The 25,889-nt window shown below is 41.0% G+C and overlaps 1 protein-coding gene across 2 annotated transcripts in view; it reads left to right on the top strand.

Annotated features, from left to right (window-relative positions):
• CNGB3 (cyclic nucleotide gated channel subunit beta 3) overlaps positions 1–25,889 on the top strand; it is a 253,837-nt gene that overhangs the window by 126,702 nt on the left and 101,246 nt on the right. For both annotated transcript variants that reach the window (XM_077268004.1, XM_077268003.1), the window contains 5 exons: positions 275–490; positions 2,852–3,060; positions 5,151–5,201; positions 16,933–17,019; positions 25,203–25,267. In XM_077268004.1, coding sequence (XP_077124119.1) covers positions 275–490; positions 2,852–3,060; positions 5,151–5,201; positions 16,933–17,019; positions 25,203–25,267 — 628 coding nt within the window. The remainder of the gene's footprint in view (positions 1–274; positions 491–2,851; positions 3,061–5,150; positions 5,202–16,932; positions 17,020–25,202; positions 25,268–25,889) is intronic.

Raw genomic sequence — 25,889 nt, 5'->3', positions numbered from 1 at the left:
CGCAGCAGGAAAAAAGAAACAGCATTTCCTGAATTTAAATACTTCGTGTACACTAACCCTTATCCAGGTGTGCCCATAGATTTTCCTAGACATGGGGCTGGTGGGTGTCTTTTTGGATTACATATGGCCAGGATAGGTTAAGATGACCTGTGTTCTGAAGACCTACTTGCCTTCTGTAAGTAGTCTATGGGAAGAAGTCCATATGACAAGAAGACCAGATTATTTCGGGTGTAGGACTCGTGTATGCTGCTGCAGTTGATGTTCCCACTTTCAGCTCCAGTTAAAAAACCTGCAGCACCCCCACCTCCACCACCACCTCCACCTCCAAAAGAAGAAGAAAAAGCTGAAAAAGATAAGGATGCTGAGAAAGCAACACAAGAAGCAGAGGAAGAACATGACTGTGATATGCTCTGCTGCAAGTTCAAGAGACGACCAATTCAAAAGTACATTAAAAAGCTGAAGATTCCTGACTCCATTGATGCCTATACAGGTGAGTGTTGATATCTTAGGGCTTGGAAACGATTTTCACTGTAGAGGTCCTATAAATAGATATTGGTTTATTAAAATGACTTTGAAGTCACACTTCTTATGGTTTTAATAGTGCGTACAAGCATATTTTTGGTCTGAGTGTGATCCGACAAAACACTGAATTGCATTTGGACCAATGTTTGATTTTTTTTTTGACGACTGTCCAAGGAAAAAAAAATGCTGCATGCCAGAGTTTGACCTGATATTCACATTGCACTCAGTCATGCAAGTCATTGGATTCAGGGAGACATCGGCCCACACTCAGGTAACATCTGAGTGCAGTCCGATTTCCACAGACTGATACATTGGAGAAGATAGAAAAAAAATTGTCTTCATCTTCTCTGAGAGAATCGGTTCACACTATGCTGACCATCTGATCAGAGATTGATCATAGTGTAATTTGCATAATCGTCTCAATTCTCTCGGATTAGAGAATCTACGGCCGTCTGCATCCGCCCTAATGAAGCTAAAAATATTAAACTAACGCTATACAACATATAGTCTCAGATACCCACTAATTGGTCATTGGCTTACATCCAGGTGTTGCTATTTGGAAGGTACTATATACTTGTAGACATGTAAATCTAATAAAGTTATGAGCAAGAAGATTGTAGACATACTATGTGGCCAATTTCGCTCTATTAACTCACAATACTACTATTCATCCTACTTGTGTATTGTTCTTGATAATGCTACACCCAGTACACATTTTTCCAAGCTTATATTTAATGTAATGCTAACAATAAACATACCAGCTCTAGGCGTACTTTATTGGAATGGCAAAAATGGTAAAACTTTCTGTACAAGCCCCAATGGGAGCCATAAGGACTTTTTCTCCCATTGAACCAATAAATATGGGGGAAATACCTCCTTGCATTGAAAAGTAAATTAAGTATGTAAGATTTTTTTGTTGTTGGAGCTGTACAAAATCCAACAGAAAAAAAATATTATATGTCTATGAAACCATAAGCATAAATAGATCCAGAAAGAACCCAGTGTTATGGAGCAGGAATACAGCCAAGCTAACGAGCCCTTGCTCTTATGATCAGGTTGGTCCCCTTTTCTGATATCTATCAACATGGCATCCTTCTGTTAATAATATTTTAGCAAAATATTATAATTCTCAAATTCAATAAAATGGCTCGGGTCTAAGTTTGGGTAATTTTGACATTTGTTCCTGGACTCTATTGCTTATCACACTGGGTTAGTCCCATCTCCTAAGATGAGTAAAATTGCAAAGTGTTTGTAAAAACAAAAACCTTTCCAATTTAAAGTAATGATGTGGGTATTTTAATACAGCAAAGCTAATGAAATGCAAAAAAATCTTTATTGTGACTTCATTAAAATAGTAGCATTGGTATAGAAAACGTTTGATGCGATTCGAGCCTGGCCGACTCGAAATGTGTCAGTTATTTGTCTATGGCCATGCTACTATTTTAATGATGTCACAAAATAATAGCTTTTAATTTGCTTTGCTGGATCTAAAAACTTGTATCATTACTTTGAACAAAGCTGCTTGATACCTCCACAAGCCTTATTGGTGCACAGTTGGGTGGATTGCCTAAGACCCAGAAACATATATATATTGGATGGGGCGAACTGTATCCACAAATTTTCTTATACTACAACTTTGCTATTTACTTTATTAAATTACATTATTAAAATTCCTTTTAAGTTCTCAATAATGGAGTCATTTTTTTTTATTAGGAAACTGGTCACTGCCAAATATGCAAAGTGCTTACATGTTCCTTCCAATTGAGCTAGTAAGTGCTGCACTGAAGCTGTCCAGGACTGCTGGAATAATAGCTCTGTGTTCAGGGCTACTGTGCTCCTAAGATGCCTCACATAGCAATCGAGGCAGCAGCGAGACAGAACCACTGTTAAAAACTGTAAATCAAGCATCAGTGCTTTGCCCCCATGGCAAGCAAGAAGCTGCAAGGCAGGGAAGCCTTGCACTCCTGAAAATATGTTGTGGAGCAAACTCTTAGGTTACCACTATTTGGTCTGCACCTAAAAATCCATTTCATACATGGATATACATTGCTTTTTGCAAAAACCCCATTCAGATGAAAAGACAATACAGACATTTCCGCAACAAATCTGCCATATGTACATACACCCTTTGTGTACTTCCTGCTGTATTATGTATAGGTAATTGGTAGTAAAATGAATGTACGTAACTACCAGGAGAAAAGCTTTATACAAATGCTCTCCTGAAATAACCTGTGAAACGCATTGTTATCCGCACCGACAAGGTCAGAAACTGTTAACTAATTAATCCCGCCAGTGCCACGTTGTAGATGAGCATTGTATTCTCTCCTAGATCGATTATATCTCCTCTGGCTGCTTATTGTGGCATTGTCATTCAACTGGAACTGCTGGTTTATTACTCTACGATGCGTGTTTCCAATGCAAAACGCTGACAATCTGCTGTACTGGATGATCATTGACTACTCCTGTGATATTTGCTACCTTTTGGATATGTTCGTGTTCCAGCCACGTCTCCAATTCATAAAAGGAGGTGACATAATAGTAAGTACGACATCCCATAAATATGTCAAGATGACTTCTTCCAAAATAAATCTTCAATATTCACATAATACTTCATGGAGTTTCTTGAATGTGTGTGGCAAAACCAATATTTGTCAGAACATGAGATTATTGGGGGACATTGACCAAAGATTTCACTATTTGGGGGGGTAAATTTACAGTAGGTGTGCTTCACTTTTGCTCAAATTTTGCTGTTTTGTGCTTCTCTTTTCACTTATTTAAAAGTACCAAGAGGAAATGGTGGAGTTTAGTAATGGGAGGTAAGGTCTCTCTTTCTGATAATTGACAAACATTTGAATGCAAACCTACGCCAGTAAATAGCTGAAGTAGCAGAGGTGGGCAGAGACAGAAGAGGCCCCTGTGCAAGTGCAGTGTGGGGGCCCTTTGTAGTTCATTCCTTTACGTGCTGATGTGGAGGTAGACGTTGGTCCCTTTACCTTTTGGGCCCCTGTGCAACTGCACAGGTGCCAATGTTATGTGCGCTCCTGCGGAGTAGGCATGTGTCTTTGAAAATGTTTAGTACATTGTGAAATGCCAGTCTTAAAGCACCTCTCCAGAGTATGTATTTGTTTCCAGTGCCAGAGTGGTGCCACCAATCTGAAGTTTCTGCCCATAGTCTTATACTCTCCCGCCACAGTCTTCATCTTCTATCGACACCGCTCCAGTCCCGTGGCGCCATCTTTTGACGGCAACATCCGACTGTCTGGAAGTCAGAGGTAACGGTCACAAGCTCTCAATGCAAATCTATGAGAGCCACAATGAAGCTCTCATAGACTTGCATTGAAGACGAATGACCTCTGGCTCACTTTAACAAACACTGGAGCTATCAGGCAGGTGACAATCTGCTTAAGACTGACCAAAGTTGTAGCAAGAGAAGGTGAAGATGGCAGCACGTAAGCATAAGACTAGGGTCAGGCACCTTAGATTAAAAGCACCACCCTAGTGGTGCAATAAAAATGGAGTTGTGTTTAAATAAATGACCCCCTAGTGTAATGTTCCTTCATATTTAGAAATAAAGGAACCCAGGTGGTACAGTTTCTGGGTCCAAATGTAAAATCTGTAACAGCATAATCCTTTTTTGCAAATAGGGAATATCATAGCTGGATTGGCCGTAGCGATCACAAACCAAGTCCGAACATAATCTTAGACCAGGAGCTGTCTATATTATTCAACTATACTATTCCATTCAGTTGAATCCAGTGCTCACTCTACAGTAGTATCCACATTTGAGAAGACAATGAGGCCAATTCATCAAAGTTTTTAGGCCACAAAAAGCTTTGAAAAGCAGTAAAATACTGTATTTGCGCAGCACATAGTTGTGTCATTTTCATGTCACTTTAGATCAGCTCTGCCAAAATGGTTAGATCTCTGGAGAAGCCGATGGTGGTCAGAGCTTGGCCAAGCTCCTTGTCGATTCATCAAATCTGCTGACCTTGGCGGCATCTCTGGCATAGCACATGGAGGCACACATCACTTACTAAAGGTGTCAAATATTTTAAGTGGCCTGTGCCTCGTAAAGAATTTGGTGCCGTGTACTCTGTCAAGACGAGTTTGCAGTACACAAAGTCTTGGTTAATTGACACCATAGTTTCTTATATTGCTGACACTGCTACCTTCACTCAAAACCATCCTGTGGTACTGTATATATCTAGTACATCCAGGAAAATATATAAAAAGGAAATCTTATAGCCTTCATCTTACTAAGCTCCATTAAACAGGTGTACATTTAATATGGTTGACTTATCACTCATTGACGTCATGTATAACGAGCGTTGGGCAAAGAGATTGTCAGGATCTTAGTCCAGCAAACTCTTCAATACTCTATTGCCTGAGTCTGGACCAGATCACAGTGCACGTCTTCCTACCTGCTGGTATAGCCAGTGCCTCACGGCAACGATGGCATCAATCCAGGCCTACTAATCAGAAAAGGCACCGGGGATACCAACAGGTAGTAGGAGGCTTGCAGGGCTGCAGGGCAGTGGCTGCAGGCTACCAAAGTGGCCACTGGACCACAGTCATATTAAATTTTTTGTTCAGCTCTATATATAATAAAAACTTACTTTTCTATTTAGACAGAGAGAAAACAAACAAAGAAAAACTACTGGGAATCTGCAAAGTTTCGGGTAAGTAATTTAATGTCACTAATAAATGTATGTAACTTCCAGTGGAGGGTGCACTTATCATAGAGCCAGCCACAATCCAATGCAGCTATTATGGAGCACATGTGGAGATGAGGGTTTAGGTCTGCAATAGTCTATTTCTCAAACATAAATAAGATCCCGCCAAAAAGAAGTAGAGAACTTGACCCCAACAAATGTAGCACCCACCAAAAACTAATGAAAACCTAACAGTGATGTGATGTCAGTTAAAAACTAAAATACATTTGTCAAAAGACATTCTGATTAGAGCTGAATATATCGATGTAAGGAGGTTTGAGTTTGGGTTGAATTTTTCTGGAATTTGCGGTTTTAGACAAAGAAAAACTTGTACTATTTCCCACACTGCTAAAGTATCAATGCTCTGAAGCTATGACATCTGATGTATTATCATACCTTGTACAGTAGTGGTCAGTACCTGGGACATCACAGATCAGTGGTTCAGTTTGTGCAGCAGAGTCGTTTTCTATATCCAGAGTCGCTGTGTAAGGCAACGTTCACATGTTCAGTATTTTGTCAGTATTTTACATCAGTATTTGTAAGCCAAAACCAAGAGTGGAACAATCAGAGGAAAAGTATAATAGAAACACGTCACCACTTCTGTATTTATCACCCACTCCTGGTTTTGGCTTACAAATACTGAAGTAAAATACTGACCAAATACTGAATGTATGAATGTGGCCTAGGTCTCTCTCTCTCCTGTAGAGTGTAAGCTCATATGATCAGCAGGGTCCTCTCTCTTCTGTATAATGTAAGCTTTTATGGTCAGTGGGGTCCTCTCTTTCTTCAGTAGAGTGTAAGCTCTTATGGTTGGTAGTGTCCTATCTCTCTCTCCTGTAGAGTGCACACTTTCACGGTCAGTGGGGTCCTCTCTCACTCTGTCTCTCTCCAATAGAGTGCTCTTTTGGTCAGCAGGGTCCTCTCTCTCTCCTGTAGAGTGTAAGCTCTTATTGTCAGTGGGGTCCTCTCTCTCTCCTGTAGAGTGTAAGCTCTTATGATCAGCAGGGTCCTCTCTCTTTCTCCAGTAGAGTGTAAGCTCTTATGGTCAGCAGGGTCTTCTCTCCCTCCCTCTCTCTCTCTCCTGTAGAGTGTAAGCTCTTATGGTCAGCAGGGTCCTCTCTCTCTCTCCTGTAGAGTGTAAGCTTTTAAGGTCAGCAGGGTCTTCTCTCTCTCTTCTGTAGAGTGTAAGCTCTTATGGTCAGCAGGGTCCTCTCTCTCTCCTGTAGAGTGTAAGTTCTTATGGTCAGCAGGGTCCTCTCTCTCTCCTGTAGTGTGAAAGCTCTTATGGTCAGCAGGGTCCTCTCTCTCTACTGTAGAGTGTAAGCTCTTATGATCAGCAGGGTCCTCTCTCTCTCTCTCCAGTAGAGTGTAAGCTTACGGTCAGCAGGGTCCTCTCTCTCTCTCTCCTGTAGAGTGTAAGCTCTTATGGTCAGAAGGGTCATCTCTCTCTCTCCTGTAGAGTGTAAGCTCTTATGGTCAGCAGGGTCCTCTCTCTCTCCTGTAGAGTGTAAGCTCTTAAGGTCAGCATGGTCCTCTCTCTCTCTCCTGTAGAGTGTAAGCTCTTATGGTCAGAAGGGTCTTCTCTCTCTCTTCTGTAGAGTGTAAGCTCTTATGGTCAGCAGGGTCCTCTCTCTCTCCTGTAGAGTGTAAGCTCTTACGGTCAGCAGGGTCCTCTCTCTCTTTCTCCTGTAGAGTGTAAGCTCTTATGGTCAGAAGGGTCTTCTCTCTCTCTTCTGTAGAGTGTAAGCTCTTATGGTCAGCAGGGTCTTCTCTCTCTCCTGTAGAGTGTAAGTTCTTATGGTCAGCAGGGTCCTCTCTCTCTCTCTCTCCTGTAGAGTGTAAGCTCTTATGGTCAGCAGGGTCCTCTCTCTCTCCTGTAGAATGTAATCTCTTATGGTCAGCAGGTTCCTCTCTCTCTCCCTCTCTCCTGTAGAGTGTAAGCTCTTATGGTCAGCAGGGTCCTCTCTCTCCTGTTCAGTGTAAGCTCTTATGATCAGCAGGGTCCTCTCTCTCCAGTAGAGTTTAAGCTCTTAAGGTCAGCAGGGTCCTTTCTCTCTCTCTCCTGTAGAGTATAAGCTCTTATAGTCAGCAGGGTCCTCTCTCTCCAGTAGAGTTTAAGCTCTTATGGTCAGCAGGGTCCTCTCTCTCTCCTGTAGAGTGTAAGCTCTTATGATCAGCAGGGTCCTCTCTCTCCAGTAGAGTTTAAGCTCTTAAGGTCAGCAGGGTCCTTTCTCTCTCTCTCCTGTAGAGTATAAGCTCTTATAGTCAGCAGGGTCCTCTCTCCTGTAGAGTGTAAGCTCTTATGGTCAGCAGGGTCCTCTCTCTCCTGTAGAGTGTAAGCTCTTATGGTCCGAAGGGTCTTCTCTTTCTCTCCTGTAGAGTGTAAGCTCTTATGGTCAGCAGGGTCTTCTCTCTCTCTCTCCTGTAGAGTATAAACTCTTATGGTCAGCAGGGTCCTCTCTCTCTCCTGTAGAGTGTAAGCTCTTAAGGTCAGCAGGGTCTTCTCTCTCTCTCCGGTAGAGTGTAAGCTCTTATGGTCAGCAGGGTCCTCTCTCTCCTGTAGAGTGTAAGCTCTTATGATCAGCAGGGTCCTCTCTCTCCAGTAGATTGTAAGCTCTTAAGGTCAGCAGGGTCCTCTCTCTCTCTCTCCTGTAGAGTATAAGCTCTTACAGTCAGCAGGGTCCTCTCTCTCCTGTAGAGTGTAAGCTCTTATGGTCAGCAGGGTCCTCTCTCTCCTGTAGAGTGTAAGCTCTTATGGTCCGCAGGGTCTTCTCTTTCTCTCCTGTAGAGTGTAAGCTCTTATGGTCAGCAGGGTCTTCTCTCTCTCTCTCCTGTAGAGTATAAACTCTTATGGTCAGCAGGGTCCTCTCTCTCCTGTAGAGTGTAAGCTCTTACAGTCAGCAGGGTCCTCTCTCTCCTGTAGAGTGTAAGCTCTTATGGTCAGCAGGGTCCTCTCTCTCCTGTAGAGTGTAAGCTCTTATGGTCAGCAGGGTCCTCTCTCTCCTGTAGAGTGTAAGCTCTTTTGGTCAGCAGGGTCCTCTCTCTCCTGTAGAGTGTAAGCTCTTATGGTCAGCAGGGTCCTCTCTCTCCTGTAGAGTGTAAGCTCTTATGGTCAGCAGGGTCCTCTCTCTCCTGCAGAGCGTAAGCTCTTACGGCCAGTGGAGTCTTCTCTCTCCTATAGAAAGTAAGTTCTTATGGCCAGCAGGGTTTGCTCACTCTTTTCTCCTCCTCCACGTGTATTTTCCAAGTAATTGCAAGCTTTCCATTGTTCACATTTGTGTGAATTTACTGCCACAAATTGAATTTCAAATTTCAAAAGAACCGCTAATATCTAAACCTTATCCATCTGTGACTGCTGACTATAAGTATATGTCCGACAGCCATGGTCGCCAGTATTGTTAGTGAAAAGGGTTGCATTCGCACTCACGAATGTTCCAACCCTGTAAAGGCAAACGGTAGAAATCCAATCCTGCGTAATTTCGTCACAAACCTACGCACTATCATTACTTGTGAATGTGGCCATTGTGATATTGCATAGCTTGGCCAAATATTGGCATGTAGCCCTTGCCTAAAGGATATGCCCACTATTTTACAACTCACAGCCTATGTTGCAGTTCATAGCTAGCTTCATAGTTCTGATAGTCATCATTGGATATGGTCACCAAACTTTGGCGGGGGAGGGCCGCGGGCCGCGGACCATGTGCAGTGCTGGCTGCGCTATATTGATGATTTATTCATCATATGGCAAGGGTCTGACGTGGCCTCACATGAGTTCATGCATCAGCTCAATGAGAATGCGTATAATATTAAACTTACGTATCAGGCGAGTAAGACTGAGGTGGACTTCCTGGACATCAAGATTGAGGTCGATGGTGACCGTTTTTTGCAAACAGATGTCTTCAGGAAGTCCACGTCGGTCAACTCACTTTTACATGCTGAATCAAGCCATCCTTACAGTACAATCAAAGCCATCCCAGTTGGTCAGCATCTTAGGATGAAGCGGATCTGCTCCTCCACCACTAAATTTGAAGCTCAGGCAGCTGACTTGAAAGTCAGGTTCCAGACTAGGGGGTATAGCAATAGAAGCATCAATAAGGGATATTTAAGAGCTAAGTATGCACCACGTGATGAATTGCTATACGCTGGTAAAAAGAAATTTAAAACCTCTGAACAGCAAAATGTGGTAAGATTTATTTCTACCTACAATGGTGAGTGGTCTACTATGAGGGACTGTCTCCAAAAACATTGGAGCATTCTCCATAGTGACCCATTGCTGTCTAAATGTCTGACAAAATGTCCTTTAATGACCGCAAGACGCAGTAAAAATCTTAGGGATCTGTTGGAGTCAAGTCACTATGTCCCCAAGATACAAACATACAATTTTGGATCTGGTGGACCACCTCATGGCTGCTATCAATGTGGTGATTGTGTCTCTTGTTCTAATGTCTGTCGCACCGCTACTTTTGAATCTGCGGATGGTAAAAAATTTTTTTCCATCAATTACCATATAAACTGCAATACCACTCATGTGGTATATTACGCTACATGTAGTTGCCCTAAGATCTATATTGGTCTAACTTCTCGTCGTTTGGGCACCCGTACTCGGGAACATGTGCGGGATATATTGGCGGCTGCAAAAGAAACAGACGTGACACAATTGAAAACAATACCACGTCATTTTCGACAGCTTCATGGGTGTAACCCGAAATCCTTTATGGTACGTGGTATTGACCTTGTTAAGTGTGGCATTAGAGGCGGAAACATCAAGCGCATTCTAGCACAAAGAGAATGTCGCTGGATTTCCACATTGGGCACTATGACGCCCATAGGCCTCAATGAGGCACATGGCTTTTCCTCTTATCTTTGAGATATGCAAGCTTATTTTTCCCTTTCCTTCAGTTTTTCCTGCTGTCCCCACCATGCCATATCAGTTCTTAATTTTGTGTCTTTGTCTCATATTTTAGTGTGTATTTTTTCCCGACGGTGTCCATGTGATGTCTGCTTTTTGTGGACATTAATTTGAGGTTGGAGTGGAACCGAAGATCTACAAACTTCAACATTAAGCATCATAAAGAATTTAGAGTGGACTTCATAACCGTGAAAATTTTTTATATACATAAAATCGTGAACAATGGTCTCTGTGGAAATAATTAATTGAAGATTTGTTACATTTGCTTTATGGCCAATTGTTCTATATTATCTATTGGTGAATGTGTCCTTTTTTGGATGTCCTCGATTGTGGGCTCGCTTATGTACACCGCTGGGATATTTTATCTTTGTAATTGTGTTATTACCATTTACTGCAAAAAAATTTTTGTACTGCACACACTTTTTTTAATCTATTTTTTACTATTTATTCCCCTATCCAGTTCCCCTTTGATCTTTAGATCTCGTATATGGGTGGGCTGTGGTACCGACATCCATTATGGGATCCTGGAGACTGGGCTTAGGGGATCTTATCACTTATATTCATTATTTGCGCATGCGCATCATTTAGCGTTATATTTTATAATCAAAATATTATTTAAATATCAGTATTTCATCACTCATCACTCTTGCACTTTCTTTAGCACTGTCACTTTATAGTTACCGCATAATCTAGCCTGTGATACTTCTCGACCTCTTCCTGTGCTGCGGTCCCATGTCATGTGTTGTGGGCGTGGTGCCCGCCCGCTCACATGACCGGCGTCGACGTCATGGGAATGAGGCTTGGGACGCACAGTGCTGGATTTGCGGTTCACGCATGCACATTTTTCACTTGTTTCACCTGGTCACATGATCGGATGTGACCGCTATTTATATGGGACTGAGACCTCAATTAAGCCACGCCCCCTGAGGAAGCGGCAACGTTCAAACGCGAAACGCGCGTTGGGGTATGTGACTGGGCTCCGGACGGGACCTCATTATCATCCCACATGGGTAATTAATTGCTTTATTTATTTTGTGTGTGCTTTGGCTCCCGGCTACTTTTGTAGCACTCTTGCATTTTATCATACCACCATATTTTTTTGCTGGGCTGCCTGTTTTTTTGGCAGATAGTCTTCAGTGCACACTGTGTGACAACATATGTATTTACATATCTACCTTAGGATTCTTATGTCCCGTACTGGTGTTCTCAGTTCACCACTGTATCCACGGATTTAGTCACCTTGTTACTTCATTGTAATTGGTAATATTTTATCCTGATATTGATGTATCTTTAATAAATTTTGTACTTTTTGCTCTAAATTGTTTTTGGCAACTTTTTGACTCATGGTTCTCCAATTAGCGTTATATCTATGGTTGAGTCGCCATTTTTTGGTAGTACAATACACGGCTGATGTTCCTTTATGTGTAAACTCACAGCCTATGTTGCAGTTCATAGCTAGCTTCATAGTTCTGATAGTCATCATTGGATATGGTCACCAAAGTTGTTGCCCACCATATATCTTAGCTGAGTTCCTATAATGTAATAGTACAGATAGATTTTCCTACACCTAACGATAACTGTTCAATGTATCTTCTTATCCTAGAATTAAAGCATTGCGTCAGCAAGAAATGCAGGGAGATTTCAATTCTTGAGACTACAGAATTGCGAATGTAACTCATGATATAATGTAAACCATGATTCAGGGTTGGAGTAGAGATAAATTTGGGAAATGCATTTACAAACTTATTGAGCTTTTCTTCTGTTAATCGATTCTAAATGTAAACTGAAAAATGATTTTGCGAAGTGCAAATCTGCTAAACTAGAAGTGATTTCCTCTGCAGTCCGAGTCAGTAACACATGAATATCTATGACAGCTCGGTTGATTAATACATGAAACCTGATTATTTGGCCCATTATTGAGTATTCACATCTTAACAAGCATATGCAGATATTCATGTGTTAATAATGACTTAATTAGAATAACAAATCCAATAGCGGCCAGTCCGCTTGTTGACGGTAACAATAGAAGAGAAGATTGGAAAGTATAACCTAAAAAATATGTAAATATTACATTCCATCAACTCAACCAACTACATTCAAATGCTAAGCAAGTTAAGCAGCTACTGAAAGCAAGGCTTTTCAATATCTCCCTGCATTATACTTAGCCTCATGGAGACCCAACCATTTTTTTGTTTAAATTTTTTTTTTCCTATTTGCCTTCAAAGAGCCATAACTTTTTTTTTATTTTTTTCCATTGGGGTCGGTCATTTCTTGCGAAAACAACTTGTAGTTCGAATGACATCACCCATTTTAGCAATATAATGCACTGAAAGACTGGAAAAAAAATTTCAAGTGGAATGGGATTGGGAGAAAAAAACTTGAAATTTCAAAGTTATTTAGTTTTTGGTTTAAGAAGATCTACTTTGTGGTAAAATGACCTGGTAGCTTTGTTCTACAAGTCAGTATGGCTACGGTGATAACAGGTTTATATATTTTTATTTTACTACTTAAACAAAGGAACTTTTTTTTCAGTCGCTAGAGGGTCATACCTTTTTAATTTAGTGTGTGAAGTTGTTTTAGTGTTTTTTATTGGCACCATTTTGGGGCCCAAAAGATTATCCGATCTCTTTTTATTAAATTTTTGGGTGGGAGGTAAAGTGACCAAAAATAGTGATTCTGTCCATTATTTATTTCTGTCTCAGCAGTCATCTTATGAATATTTTCATTTTTTATTAATTCAAACATCTACTTATATAGCAATGCAAAATATGCTTTTTTTTTAGATTTTGATGTTTGGATTTTTTTTCATAGTTTTTTTTTTATATTGGACACTTTACGGGGCATAAACCTGATATCAGGTGATCACTTATACAATACAATGCAATATTGTAGTATTTCAGTGTATTGTATAATTATTTGTTACATCTCTACGTGCACCTGCTTCAACAATGGCTGCCTCCATTACTTGGTGCTTCTGTCGTCACCCTGTGAGCAGTGCTGGTGATAGAGGATACATCATGGCTAGAGATGAGTGAATACATTTGCCGGACCCTAGTCCGGTCAGATCAGCATTCTGTGGATGATGAATGGGAGCTTTGCCAACCAGCTTTGACCTACCAGCATGTCTTGCTCGTATTTTGAGTATCTGGCCTAGTGAGGTTATGTGGCTCTCTTCCAGTAATCACAGAATACTGACATGGATGCTGGCCAATGCCCTGAGGAAGCCATACTCTAGTGGCGACATGCTCTGGGCACCCTTTGATCTGACACAGACTTTTTGCTGACCCAGGTCACTTTGTTCTCACATTGACACACACCATTGGCATCATAACATGCTTGATGTAGGTATTTCCTATCCTTCATCTGTATCTCTTATTCAGTGTGGATCTATACATGATAGACTTATCTGTTTATCAGTTCTTCTCATATTTATTATGTTTCTGATTAGCTGATTTTTTGGTATTTAACCTGTATTAGACATTTCATTGCTGCTTACCATTTTCGTCATATAACGATCTTGAACGAGTTGTTTATAGCAGCACAGCTTTCCTAATACCCATGCTGGCTTTATTATCTTGTTGCAGGGGCTCTTATGGCATGAATTTTGAGAGAGATCAATGTATTTTTATACTGTGTATTTAACCTGGGTTACGTCCATTTTTTATAGAGATTGAACTCTTCATTTATTGCCTGACAGGGTTGATCACCCTATTTGGTTGATCATGGCTAGAGTCATGTTACTGACTTTTTAATTGTTTTTATGTACTGTATTTGTGTGCAGCTTTTCATCAATAAAGGATTATTTTTATTTGATTTTGTCTGGTGATCTCATCCTATATAGCTTGTCTTTGTCTTGTTTTTGTAATATTCTTCCAATTGGATGTGTAACCGTTTATTACTACTCTTTGAGTACGATTAAAGAGCAAGTTATGAATCCGCCTAAGCGTAGCCTTGTCGTAGGTCTTACAACTATAGCTCCCTGCCTATTCTTGTTGAAATAGAGCTGTGGCCATCCAATGTCACATGGGCTAGTACGTTTTTAAAAAAAACGGCATCTATTTTTGATAACCAGTCAAGATAACGCTGACAGTTGAGAGCTGCAGGCCACAGCTCTCAGCTTTACCTGCACTGATTGTCAAGAATAGAGGGGACCGCACACCATTTTTTTATTTGATTTATTTATTGCACAGGCTCTCATCATTGTACGCCTGCCCTCGCTGCTATTACCGAGACCAGGCATATGATGATGAAAGTAACACTCTCATCAGCCTACGTTTGTGACCGGTGTTAACCTTTTTACTGCCGGTTACAGCTGCTGGCTCACACACTGTCATCTATGTGACAGCGTGGGAACTGCAGCACTCTGATTGGTGGTAACGAACTTACCACTGTGAAATTGGCAATTTTTGTTGAGTTAAAAATGAGTGCAGGAGACCAAAGAGTGAATGAAAGAAGGGAGAGATGAGTAAATTGTTTGAAATTTGAATTGTCTGACTTCGACAATTTTTTTTCACCAAAATTTGATTTTCAATACTGGAAAATTTGTGATTGCTCAGAAAATACACATGGAACAGGAGAGAGAGGACTCTGCAGACCATAAGTACTTAAACTCTATAGTAGAGAGAGGACCATGCTGACCATAAGAGCTTACTCTAAGGTCTCATTCACATGTCCATGTTTAATCCCTTAACGACCAGAGGTATTTTTGCATTTTCATTTTTGCTCCCCTTCTTCCCAGATCCATAACGTTTTTGGTAAAAATGGCCATGTGAGGGCTTGTTGTTTGCAGGACGGGATGTACTTTTGATTGAAACCATTGGTTTTACCATATTGTGTACTGAAAAATGGGAAACAAATTCCAAGTGCGGTGAAATTGCAAAAAAAGAACGATCCCACAAATGCTAACACTGACCTGCCAATATGATTCTCCAGATCATTACGAGTTCATAGACACCAAACATGTATAGGTTCTTTTTTTTAAGTGGTGAAAAAATTCCAAAGTTTGTTAAAAAAAATTGCGTCATTTTCCGATACCTGTAGCATCTCCATTTTTCGTGATCTGGGGTTGGGTGAGGGCTTATGTTTTGCCTGCCAAGCTGACGTTTTTAATTATAGCATTCTGGTGCAGATAAGATCTTTTGATCGCGTGTTAATGCAATTTTGTGGTAACTAGTGCGAGCGAGTATACTCGTTGCTCGGGTGGTCTCCGAGTATTTGTTAGTATTCGGAGATTTAGTTTTCATTGCCACAGCTGAATGATTTACAGCTACTAGCTAGCTTGAATACATGTGGAGATTCCCTAGCAACCAGGCATCCCCCACATGTACTCAGGCTGGCTAGTAGCTAGGAGCAACGAGTATACTCGCTCACCACTAGTGGTAACCATAAAAAGATAATACATTTTTCTTGTTATGCCATTTAACGATCGGGTAATTCTTTTTTTATATTGATAGATGGGGCCATTCCGAACTCGGTGATACCAAATATGTGTATATTTGATTTTTTTTATTATTATTGTTTTATTTTGAATGGGATGAAAGGGAGTGATTTGAACTTTTATATATTTTTTTATTTTCATATTTTTAAAAACTTTTTTTTTTTACTTTTTGCATGCTTCAGTATTATCCATGGGAGACTAGCAGCTGCAGTAGTCTGATCAGCTCTGCTACATACAGGCGATGATCAGATTGCCTGTATGTAGCAGAAATGCTCACTTGCTATGAGCGCCGACCACCGGGTGGCGCGCGTAGCAATCTGGCTATGACAACCATAGAGGTTTGCTTGAGAACTCTGGTTGTCATGCTGACCCATTGGTGACCCACGATCATGTGACAGGGTCACCGATCAGTGGGTTTAGTGACGCGCTTCCAGTAAGCTCGAGTTAAATGCCGCTATCAGAGATTGACAGCGGCATTTAACTAGTCAACAGCTGCGGGTGGATCGCAATTCTACCAGGGGATGTTGCGGGCACATGTTCGCTATATATATCAGCTGTCATGTGCCCGGAAAGGTGCGGGCTCTGGTGCTGAGCTGGAGTCCGACATCGGCGTACTATTAAATCCGATGTTGGAAAGGGGTTAAATAGATACGTTAAAAATATGGTATCGGTGACATCAGTGAAGAGCATCAATGTGCCATCAGTGTGTCATCAGTGATTTTCATGCATGCACAAATAAATAATTAAATTACAAATCTTCTCTTATCTTTGCAATGTTAAACACAGACACGGATTGTACAATGATGCCATCTGTGTGCTGTACGTGTTTTTCACGAGCACAAACTGTGAATATTGATTATAATGGATGCATATTATAGTCTTAAAAAAATGGATACTACGCGTATATGCAACATAGACGCCTTATCAAGAGAAAGAGGAGCCCACTGACCATAGGAGCTTACCCTCGACAGGAGAGACTTACCAATAATTCTGGAGATGGAAAATGACTACTGTACAAACTGCGCTCCACTGGAAACCGGTGATCTGTGATTTCCCAGGTACTGACCTCCACTGTACAAGGTACGATAATCCGCTAGATGTCATAGCAGCAGAGCAATATGGGGAGGGCCACACAACTAATCAAAAATACACTAACCCGCTCTCTAATACTTTAGCAGTTTTAGAAATTGCTGACAGTCAAGGTTTTTTTCTATTTATTGCAAACCGTGAATCAAATCTCAAAATATATAGATCATTATAGGTTAATTGAATGGATCTCATGGTGTGAACATCAGAAATACATCAACATAATGTCATCTCTTTGGTACTAAACTGGCTGTGTTGTTTCACAGCTTGATGCAGCATCTCTTTTACCATTTGATGCTCTGTCCATCGTCTTTGGATACAAATCGATGTTTAGATTGAACCGATTGCTGAAGGTAATCAAATATGGATGTTCCTATAATATCTGTAAGTTTTTGGCTTTAATCCTGCTGGGAAAGAACAGAAACATTTTGTGACTTTGGAATTTAGTCACCATTGACAACATTTTACATTATTTACAATGTTCATTGCAAAGAAGCAAATATTTTTACAAGACACACAAAGTCTTATTTGCCCCTAAAAATTCGTTTAAATAATAGGGTTATTCTAGCAATCTTTTATTGTCCTTTATGATGAAAGGGATATTCCCATCTCCAAGATCCTATCCCAATATGTTGAGGGTGCAATAATAATAATAATAATAATAATAATATTAGCAAATACCTCTCAATAGGAATGTAGCATAGTTCTTGTGATTCGCTATGTCACTTACCCCATGTCCAGGTCATCGCAGTAGAGGCAGGACTGTGGGTAGGGTCTTTGACTCTGGCCCAGTCCATACACCTGCCTCTGCTGTCTGTATCTGTCTCCTTTTTTAAAATTCGCACAGGGGCTGTCCTCACCACGGTTGGTGCTTGCACAGAATCATCTCCTGTGGTCTTCAGGAAAATGGCACCTGTGACTGCGCATGCACAAATTCAGATCTCAGCTCGTCATTGGGCTAAGATCTAAATCTGCGCATGCGCCACCATCAGAGCCATTTTACTGAAGACCACCAGGAGATGAATCTGTACATGCGTCACCTGTGTCTGGTACAGCGTGGGGGCAAAACTTTAAAAAAAAGAGTCAGTTACAGACACCAGAGGCAGGCGGAGGGGCCAGGTCAGAGTTGAGAACCTACCCACAGTCCAGCCCCTATGCACCGAAACGTTATTGCACCCAAACATCAAATGCAGATTAAAAAACAACCAAAAAGTGGATCTCTTCACTAAAGGTGTTTAAGCAGTTTACTATTCTCATCCTACACATATTGTAGGTGGTAAATGCAATTAATAGGGAAACATTTTTATCTTTAAAAAAGTTCAAGGGACACTGTTTTGGGGTATTCTTCATTATCCCCAATGAAACAACTAAGTCCTGTTCCCAAACTCATCATATACAGTTGGTACGGAAAGTATTCAGACCCCTTTAAATTTTTCACTCTTTATTTCATTGCAGCCATTTGGTAAATTCAAAAAAGTTCCTTTTTTTCTCATTAATGTACCCTCTGCACCCCATTTTGACTGAAAAACACAGAAATGTAGACATTTTTGCAAATTTATTAAAAAAGAAAAACTGAACTATCACATGGTCATAAGTATTCAGACCCTTTCCTCAGTATTGAGTAGAAGCACCTTTCGAGCTAGTACAGCCATGAGTCTTCTTGGGAATGATGCAACAAGTTTTTCACACCTGGATTTAGGTATCCTCTGCCATTCTTCCTTGCAGATCCTCTCCATTTCCGTCAGGTTGGATGGTGAATGTTGATGGACGGCCATTTTCAGGTCTTTCCAGAGATGCTTAATTGGGTTTAGGTCAGGGCTCTGGCTGGGCCAGTCAAGAATGGTCATAGAGATGTTCTGAAGCCACTCCTTTGTTATTTTACTTGTGTACTTAGGGTCATTGTCTTGTTGGAAGGTGAACCTTCGGCCAAGTCTGAGGTCCAGAGCACTCCGGAAGAGGTTTTCATTCAGGATATCTTTGTACTTGGCTGCATTCATGTTTCCTTCAATGGCAACCAGTCGTCCTGTCCCTGCAGCTGAAAAACAACCCCTTAAGCGTGATGCTGCCACCACCGTGTTTCACTGTTGGGACTGTATTGGGCAGGTGATGAACAATACCTGGTTTTCTTCACACATACCACTTAGAAGTATCACTAAAAAGTCTATCTTCGTCTCATCAAACCAGAGAATCTTATTTCTCATAGTCTGAGAGTCCTTCATGTGTTTTATAGCATACTCTATGCAGGCTTTCATATGTTTTGCACTAAGGAGAGGCTTCCGTCGGGCCACTCGGCCATAAATGCCTGACTGGTGGGGGGCTGCAGTGATATTTGACTTTGTGGAACTTTCTCCCATCTGCCTACTGCATTTCTGGACCTCAGCCACAGTGATCTTGGGGTTCTTCTTTACCTCTCTCACCAAGGCTGTTCTCCCACAATTGCTCAGTTTGGCTGGACGGCCAGGTCTAGAAAGACTTCTGGTGGTCCCAAACGTCTTCCATTTAAGGATTATGGAGGCCGCTGTGCTCTTAGGAACCTTGAGTACTGAAGAAATTCTTTTGTAACCTTGGCCAGATCTGTGCCTTGCCACAATTCTGTCTCTCAGCTCCTTGGCCAGTTCCTTTGACCTCGTGATTCTCATTTAGTCTGACATGCACTGTGAGTTGTGAGGTGTGATATAGACAGGTGTGTGCCTTTCCAAATTAAGTCCTATCAGTTTAATTAAACATAACTGGACTCCAATGAGTGAGTAAAACCATCTCAAGGAGGATCACAAGGAAATGGATAGCATGTGACTTAACCCCTTCACGACATGTGCCGTACTAGTACGGCGCATGTCGTGTCTCCCCCTTTGATGTGGGCTCCGGCGGTGAGCCCACATCAAAGTCGCGACATGTCAACTGTTTTGTACAGCTGACATGTGCGCGCAATAGCGACGGGTGAAATCGCGATTCACCCACCGCTATTAACCTGTTAAATGCATTTAACTACCGCTACCGGCCACGTGGCCGGAAATGGGCGCATCGCCGACCCCGTCACATGATCGGGGGTCGGCGATGCAACAGGATGATAACCATAGAGGTCCTTGAGACCTCTATGGTTACTGATGCCGGCCTGCTGTGAGCACCACCCTGTGGTCGGCGCTCATAGCAAGCCTGCATTTCTGATGATCGCTGCTATGTAGCTGAGCCGATCGAGTGGTGCCACCTTCTAGCCTCCCATGGAGGCTATTGAAGCATGGCAAATGTACAAAAAAATGTTTTTAAAAATATGAAAAAAAAAAAAATAAATAAAAGTTTAAATCACCCCCCTTTCACCCCATCCAAAATAAAACAATTAAAAAAAATCAAACCTACACGTATTTTGTATCACCGAGTTCAGAATTACCCGATCTATCAATAAAAAAAGCATTAACCTGATCGCTAAACAGCGTAGCGAGAAAAAAAATTCAAAACGCCAGAATTACGTTTTTTGGTCGCCACGGCATTGCATTAAAATGCAACGTATCTGCACAACAGTGGTATCATTAAAAACGTCAGCTCGGCATGCAAAAAATAAGCCCTCACCCAACCCCAGATAACGAAAAATGGAGATGCTATGGGTATCGGAAAATGGCTTTTTTTTTTTTTAGCAAAGTTTTGAACTTTTTTTCACCACTTAGATAAAAAATAACCTAGACATATTAGGTGTCTATTAACTTGTAATGACCATGAGAATTATAATATCAGGTCAGTTTTAGCATTTAGTGAACCTAGCAAAAAAGACAAACAAAAAACAAGTGTGGGATTGTATTTTTTTTCAATTTCACCACACTTGGAATTTGTTTCCCGTTTTCTAGTACATGGTAAAACCAATGGTGTCGTTCAAAAGTACAACTCGTCCCGCAAAAAATAAGCCCTCACATGACCATATTGACAGAAAAATAAAAAAGTTATGGCTCTGGGAAGGAGGGGAGAGAAAAACGAAAACGCAAAAACGAAAAAGGGCTGTGGCGTGAATGGGTTAAATATGAGTGTCTGAGCAAAGGGTCTGAATATTTATGACCATGTGATATTTTGGTTTTTATTTTTTAATAAATTTGCAAACATCTCTGTATTTCTCTTTTTTTCAGTCAAGATGGGGGGCAGAGTGCACATTAATGTGAAAAAAAAAAATTTTTGAATTTACAAAATGGCTGCAATGAAACAAAGAGTGAAAAATTTAACAGAGTCTGAATACTTTCCGTACCCACTGTAAATTTCTGATTGATGATAATGTCACATTTGCATGTAGCTGAAAAGTAGGGTCCTGGAGTTGGTTACTTCTGGCCTCTTAGCAAGCCAGTTCGACACTGCACACATGTATTTATACATATAAATGAGATCTGAGGTGAATTTTTTTCTTTTTCTAGCTGAAGAAGCCCAATCTTTCCAACCTCTCATTTCGGAATAGGACTTTATTCCACATAATAATCTAATTACCCACCTTTGAACTGACTCAAGCTTTCCAAGTATCTGCTTAAGGCCGGTTTCACACGTCAGTGGCTCCGGTACGTGAGGTGTCAGTTTCCTCACGTACTGGAGACACTGACTCACGTAGACACATTAAAATCAATGTGTCTCTGCACGTCAGCGTGTTTTCGCGGACCATGTGTCTGTGTGCAAAACACGGAGACATGTCAGTTTTCGTGGGAGCGCACGGATTGCACGGACCCATTAAAGTCAATGGGTCCGTGTAAAACACGTACCGCACACCGATGCTGTCCGTGTGCAGTTCGTGTGCCGTGCAGGAGACAGCACTACAGTAAGCGCTGTCCCCCCAACGTGGTGCTGAAGCCGCCATTCATATCTTCTCTCCAGCAGCGTTCGCTGGAGAGAAGATATGAAAAATCCTTTTTTTTTTTTTTTCGTGTTTAAAATAAAGATCCCTGTCCCCTCCCACATCCCACCCCCTGTGCGCCCGCCCGCTGTTACTAAAATACTCACCCGGCTCCCTCGCTGCATCCTCTCCGCCGGCTTCTCCTGTGTGAGCGGTCACGTGGTGCCGCCCATTACAGTCATGAATATGTGGCTCCACCTCCCATAGGGGTGGAGCTGCATATTCATGACTGTAATGGGCGGCACCAAGTGACCGCTCATACAGGAGAAGGTGCGGCGCGGAGAGGACGCTTCAAGGGAGCCGGGTGAGTATTTTAGTAACAGTGGGCGGGCGCACTAGGGGTGGGAGGTGGGAGGGGACAGGGATCTTTATTTTAAACACGAAAAAAAAAAAATGGATTTTTCATATCTTCTCTCCAGCGAACGCTGCTGGAGAGAAGATATGAATGGCGGCTTCAGCACCAGATGCAGGGGACAGCGTATATCTCTAGCGCTGTCTCCTGCATGCTCCGTGTGGTACCCAGTCGGCACACGGGCGGCACACGTGTGCCGCATGTGTGCCACACGGATGGCCTACGTGAGCTCACGGACACACGGACATGGATAACTCCGGTACCGATTTTTCTGGTACCGGAATTATCTGGACGTGTGAGACTGGCCTAACATGTGGAGGCAAAAACTATTCTAGATGTGGCCTTTCAAATGATTTATAAAGGGGTAACAATATATTGGGATCATGGGATTTTATCTCTTTTTTTTTATACAAGCCAAAATCTTGTTTACTTTTGCAGCTGCTGCTTGACATTGACTACTGCTGCTCAGCTTACTTGTAATCAGAATACCCAAGTCCTTCTTCTGCTCTGTAGTCCTCCTGAGTAGATTTCAATATACAAGCTGCCTAGTTAAAAGTAAAAGCAACTACTGATCACTGCTTCCTCCAAAGAAGTGATAAAGTTTAACAACACTGTTATGTGGTATGTTTAGGCTGCAAAAATGAAATAATGGTTAGTAAGGAAATAAAGTGGAAGGATTCCGGATCATAGAGGGTTAGTTAATATTGCAATGTTTTATAAGCAGTTACACATAGCAAAATATCTCACCAACTCTTATGAGACATCTTGATGTCCTTTGCAAGAGTAGAAAGATCTCATAATTCTGAGATTTACCAATGCTCTAGAAAAAATTTTTAATCAATTGAAAAATTAAAAGTTTCTTAATAGGTAAAATTGCAAAGTGTCGGTAAAACAAAACGAGCAACTTTGCAATTTCCATGTTAATAAATATCGGCTCCATTGTTAAGAATGGAGGAATTTTCAACCACTTCACGATTGCCATTTTTGCGTATTTTGCTTTTTCCTCTCCTTTTTCGTAGAGCCATAACTATTTTATTTTTCTGTCCAGATAGACATATAAGGGCTTGTGTTTTGCGGGACACGTTGTACTTTTGAGTGACACCATTCGCTTTACCACATATTATACTGGAAAACGGGGGGAAAAAAATTCTAAGTGCGGAGAAATTGTATTAAAAAAAATGCAATTCTAACATTGTGTTTTGGGAATTGTTTTTCCGGTGTACATTTTGTTATAAAAATTACCTCACAATATGATTCTCCTCAAAGGTATGATTATGGTGATACCAAATATGTTCAGTTTTTTTATTATTTTAGCGGTGAAAAAAAATCAGGCATTTTCAAAAAAAATTTGAGGGATTGTCTAGACATTTTCCGAAACCCGTAAAGTTTTCATTTTTTGTTCTGTGGAGCTGTGTGAAGGCTTATTGTTTGTTGGGCAAGACAACGTATTTATTGATACCACTTTGGGATAGATTTGACGTTTTGATCGCTTCTTAGAGCATTTTATGTAATATTGCAGAGACCAAAAAAACATACCAGTAATTTTTGCATTCTTGAATTTTTTCCATTTACAGTGTTTGCCAATTAATTATTTTTTCATTTTAATAGCTCAGACAGTTCTGAACACTGCAATATCAAATTACATCACATATGTGTGGGTTTTTTTTTATAATCGTTAATGTGGGAAAAGGAAGGTGATTTGAACTTACATTTTTTTATTTTTTTATTTTTTTTTTAAACATTATTTTTAACTTTTGTTCCTAATACTCTCCTTAGGGGACTTGAAGCTGTGATCATCTGATTGCTTGTGCTACATATAGCAATGCCACAGCATTGTTGTATATAGTAAAATTCACGGTCTCTTTTAAAACCTTGGCCATTGTATGGGTTTCAGTTGAGCTCCATAATGACAAGCACAAAGGTGTTGAACAGATGCCCCGCTGTCATAGAAACCCATCAGTGACCCACGATCATGTCACAGGCGCCCCGATGGGCGCTTAGGATGATGCTCCCCCATGCCGGCACGAGTTATCTGGCACTGTCAGAGTTTGACAGAAGCATTTCACAGGTTAACAATATCGGGGGCTTAGCTCTGCTCTACCTGTGATTGTTAGATGAGGGTCCTGACTGTAACACACAGCCATCATCTGCTGTTCCTTACACCTACTTCCGACTTGTGAAGGGGTTAATTATTGTTTACTGCTTGTTTGCCTGTTACCGGCCACCACCACAGTTTATCTTCAGTGGCCAATCTCCTAAGCGATGTTGAAGTGTTACAAGCTTTTTACTTTTTGCTCTTCGTACGCTACAGAGGAAAAGCGGCCTCTATTTGCAGCCTGGGAGAGTTCACAGTGTCATTGACATGACCATGATGCAGGACCAAACTGGCAATCAGGAGCACATCGCCCCCATCAAGAAGGAAGCCGGCAGTCAGGGGACTCATGCGCTGCGGAAAATATGAAAAAACAATAAAGGACAACCCCCTAAAACGAGTCCCAATGCATGACCAAACTCTGAGCGATCAGATTTTTTACGGGCATGGCATTATGATTATCCCCAATCAGAGGAGGTCTTGTTCTCCCAGCTTCTTCAAAGACGATATTTAATACTTTAACAGCCCATATCAAATTCCAGCTTGTTTTTGGCTGCTATTAATTGAAAAAAAAAGTTTCTGCCATACTATATGTAGTCTAGACACACCTTTGTCGTAACTTTGAACATTTGCTTTTTTGGTAAAATGGTCCTTTGATGATTTTCTGATCACAGGATCCTGAAAATAGCCCCATGATCGGTTGTAATCTGCGGAGGAAATAAGTATCAATTCCTCTACAGTGCCACTGCAGGAGAAATGAGGTATTACACAGTTAATGTTAAAAATACATAGAGCTGTTTGTGTAGCACAGGAATGTGATGGGTCCCCCAGAGCAGACACTCTTGTTTGGGTCTTTGTTAGGGTCTTTAATGGGAATCCTGTAACTTGCAATTCTCAAATAATGTATTTAATAATTAGCTTTCAAACCTGACTGTCCCTTTAATAGTCCTAAACTATATCCCAAAATCATTAAAAAAAATGACAAATTACTATGTTCAGCAAAACCTTCCATATTTTTGCAAATAAGGTCCCTTGTATGCCATCATCAATTGTGAAACAGTTTATGCATTTTTACTTAATGCCAAAACTAAAATAAATCACATTTATGGCTTCAGTGTGTTACTCTCTAAAGGTTTTATGGATTTGTCCCAGTTTTCTGCAGTACATGACAGGGGTTTTGTTTGTGGCGTGTTATTATTTGTGTGGGTCTAATTGTTTCATTCCTCATTGTTTTCAGTACAGCACATTCTTTGAATTTAATGATCGGCTAGAAGCTGTCCTCAAGAGAGCTTATATTTACAGGTGAGGCATAAACAGTGAAAACCTGCCAGAAAAGCATAATTTATTACACCGTGGAATAAAAATCAGCAGCTGTATTATTTTCCTGATAACCAACTTTAGTTCATTTACATTTCTTCTCCCCAAAAATATAAAATGTATAAAAAGAGCCTAAAAATTCACTTAAATGAATATCTTAAAAAGAAAAAAAATTGTGGTCTCAAAACATAGGACATGTCCCATACTTATAAACACTACATTCATTTATTAACATTGCTAAATGTATTACACACATGAGATTAGAGTTCACCTCAAGCCAGTGGTGGAGCACATGCCTGCCACTAGGAGTTTCGGGGCCCCATACTGGCAACATTTTCGGGCCCCCTTGAGACTCTGCCTAGGCTCCACCCAAGTTCTGCCTCCACCCTTCGAACCTTCCACAGTCCCACCACCCACTCTTGGAAAAACTCAACTTCTACACCATGTCCTCACCAATCAGATATTAATAGTTCCCATCAAACACCAGATCACATTCATAACCAGCAGCTTTTGTTCTGGACAAAAAAAAAATTTGAAGCCGCCACCACGACAAAGGAGACACATTTGACCGGTTCTACTCTACTCTAACATATTAAATATTTCCTAA

The sequence above is a fragment of the Ranitomeya variabilis genome, chromosome 6 (assembly GCF_051348905.1).
Source record: "Ranitomeya variabilis isolate aRanVar5 chromosome 6, aRanVar5.hap1, whole genome shotgun sequence".
Classification (NCBI taxonomy): Eukaryota; Metazoa; Chordata; class Amphibia; order Anura; family Dendrobatidae; genus Ranitomeya; species Ranitomeya variabilis.
The sequence above is the reverse complement of the archived record's forward strand: the minus strand, read 5'-3'. Positions and strand labels throughout refer to the sequence as shown.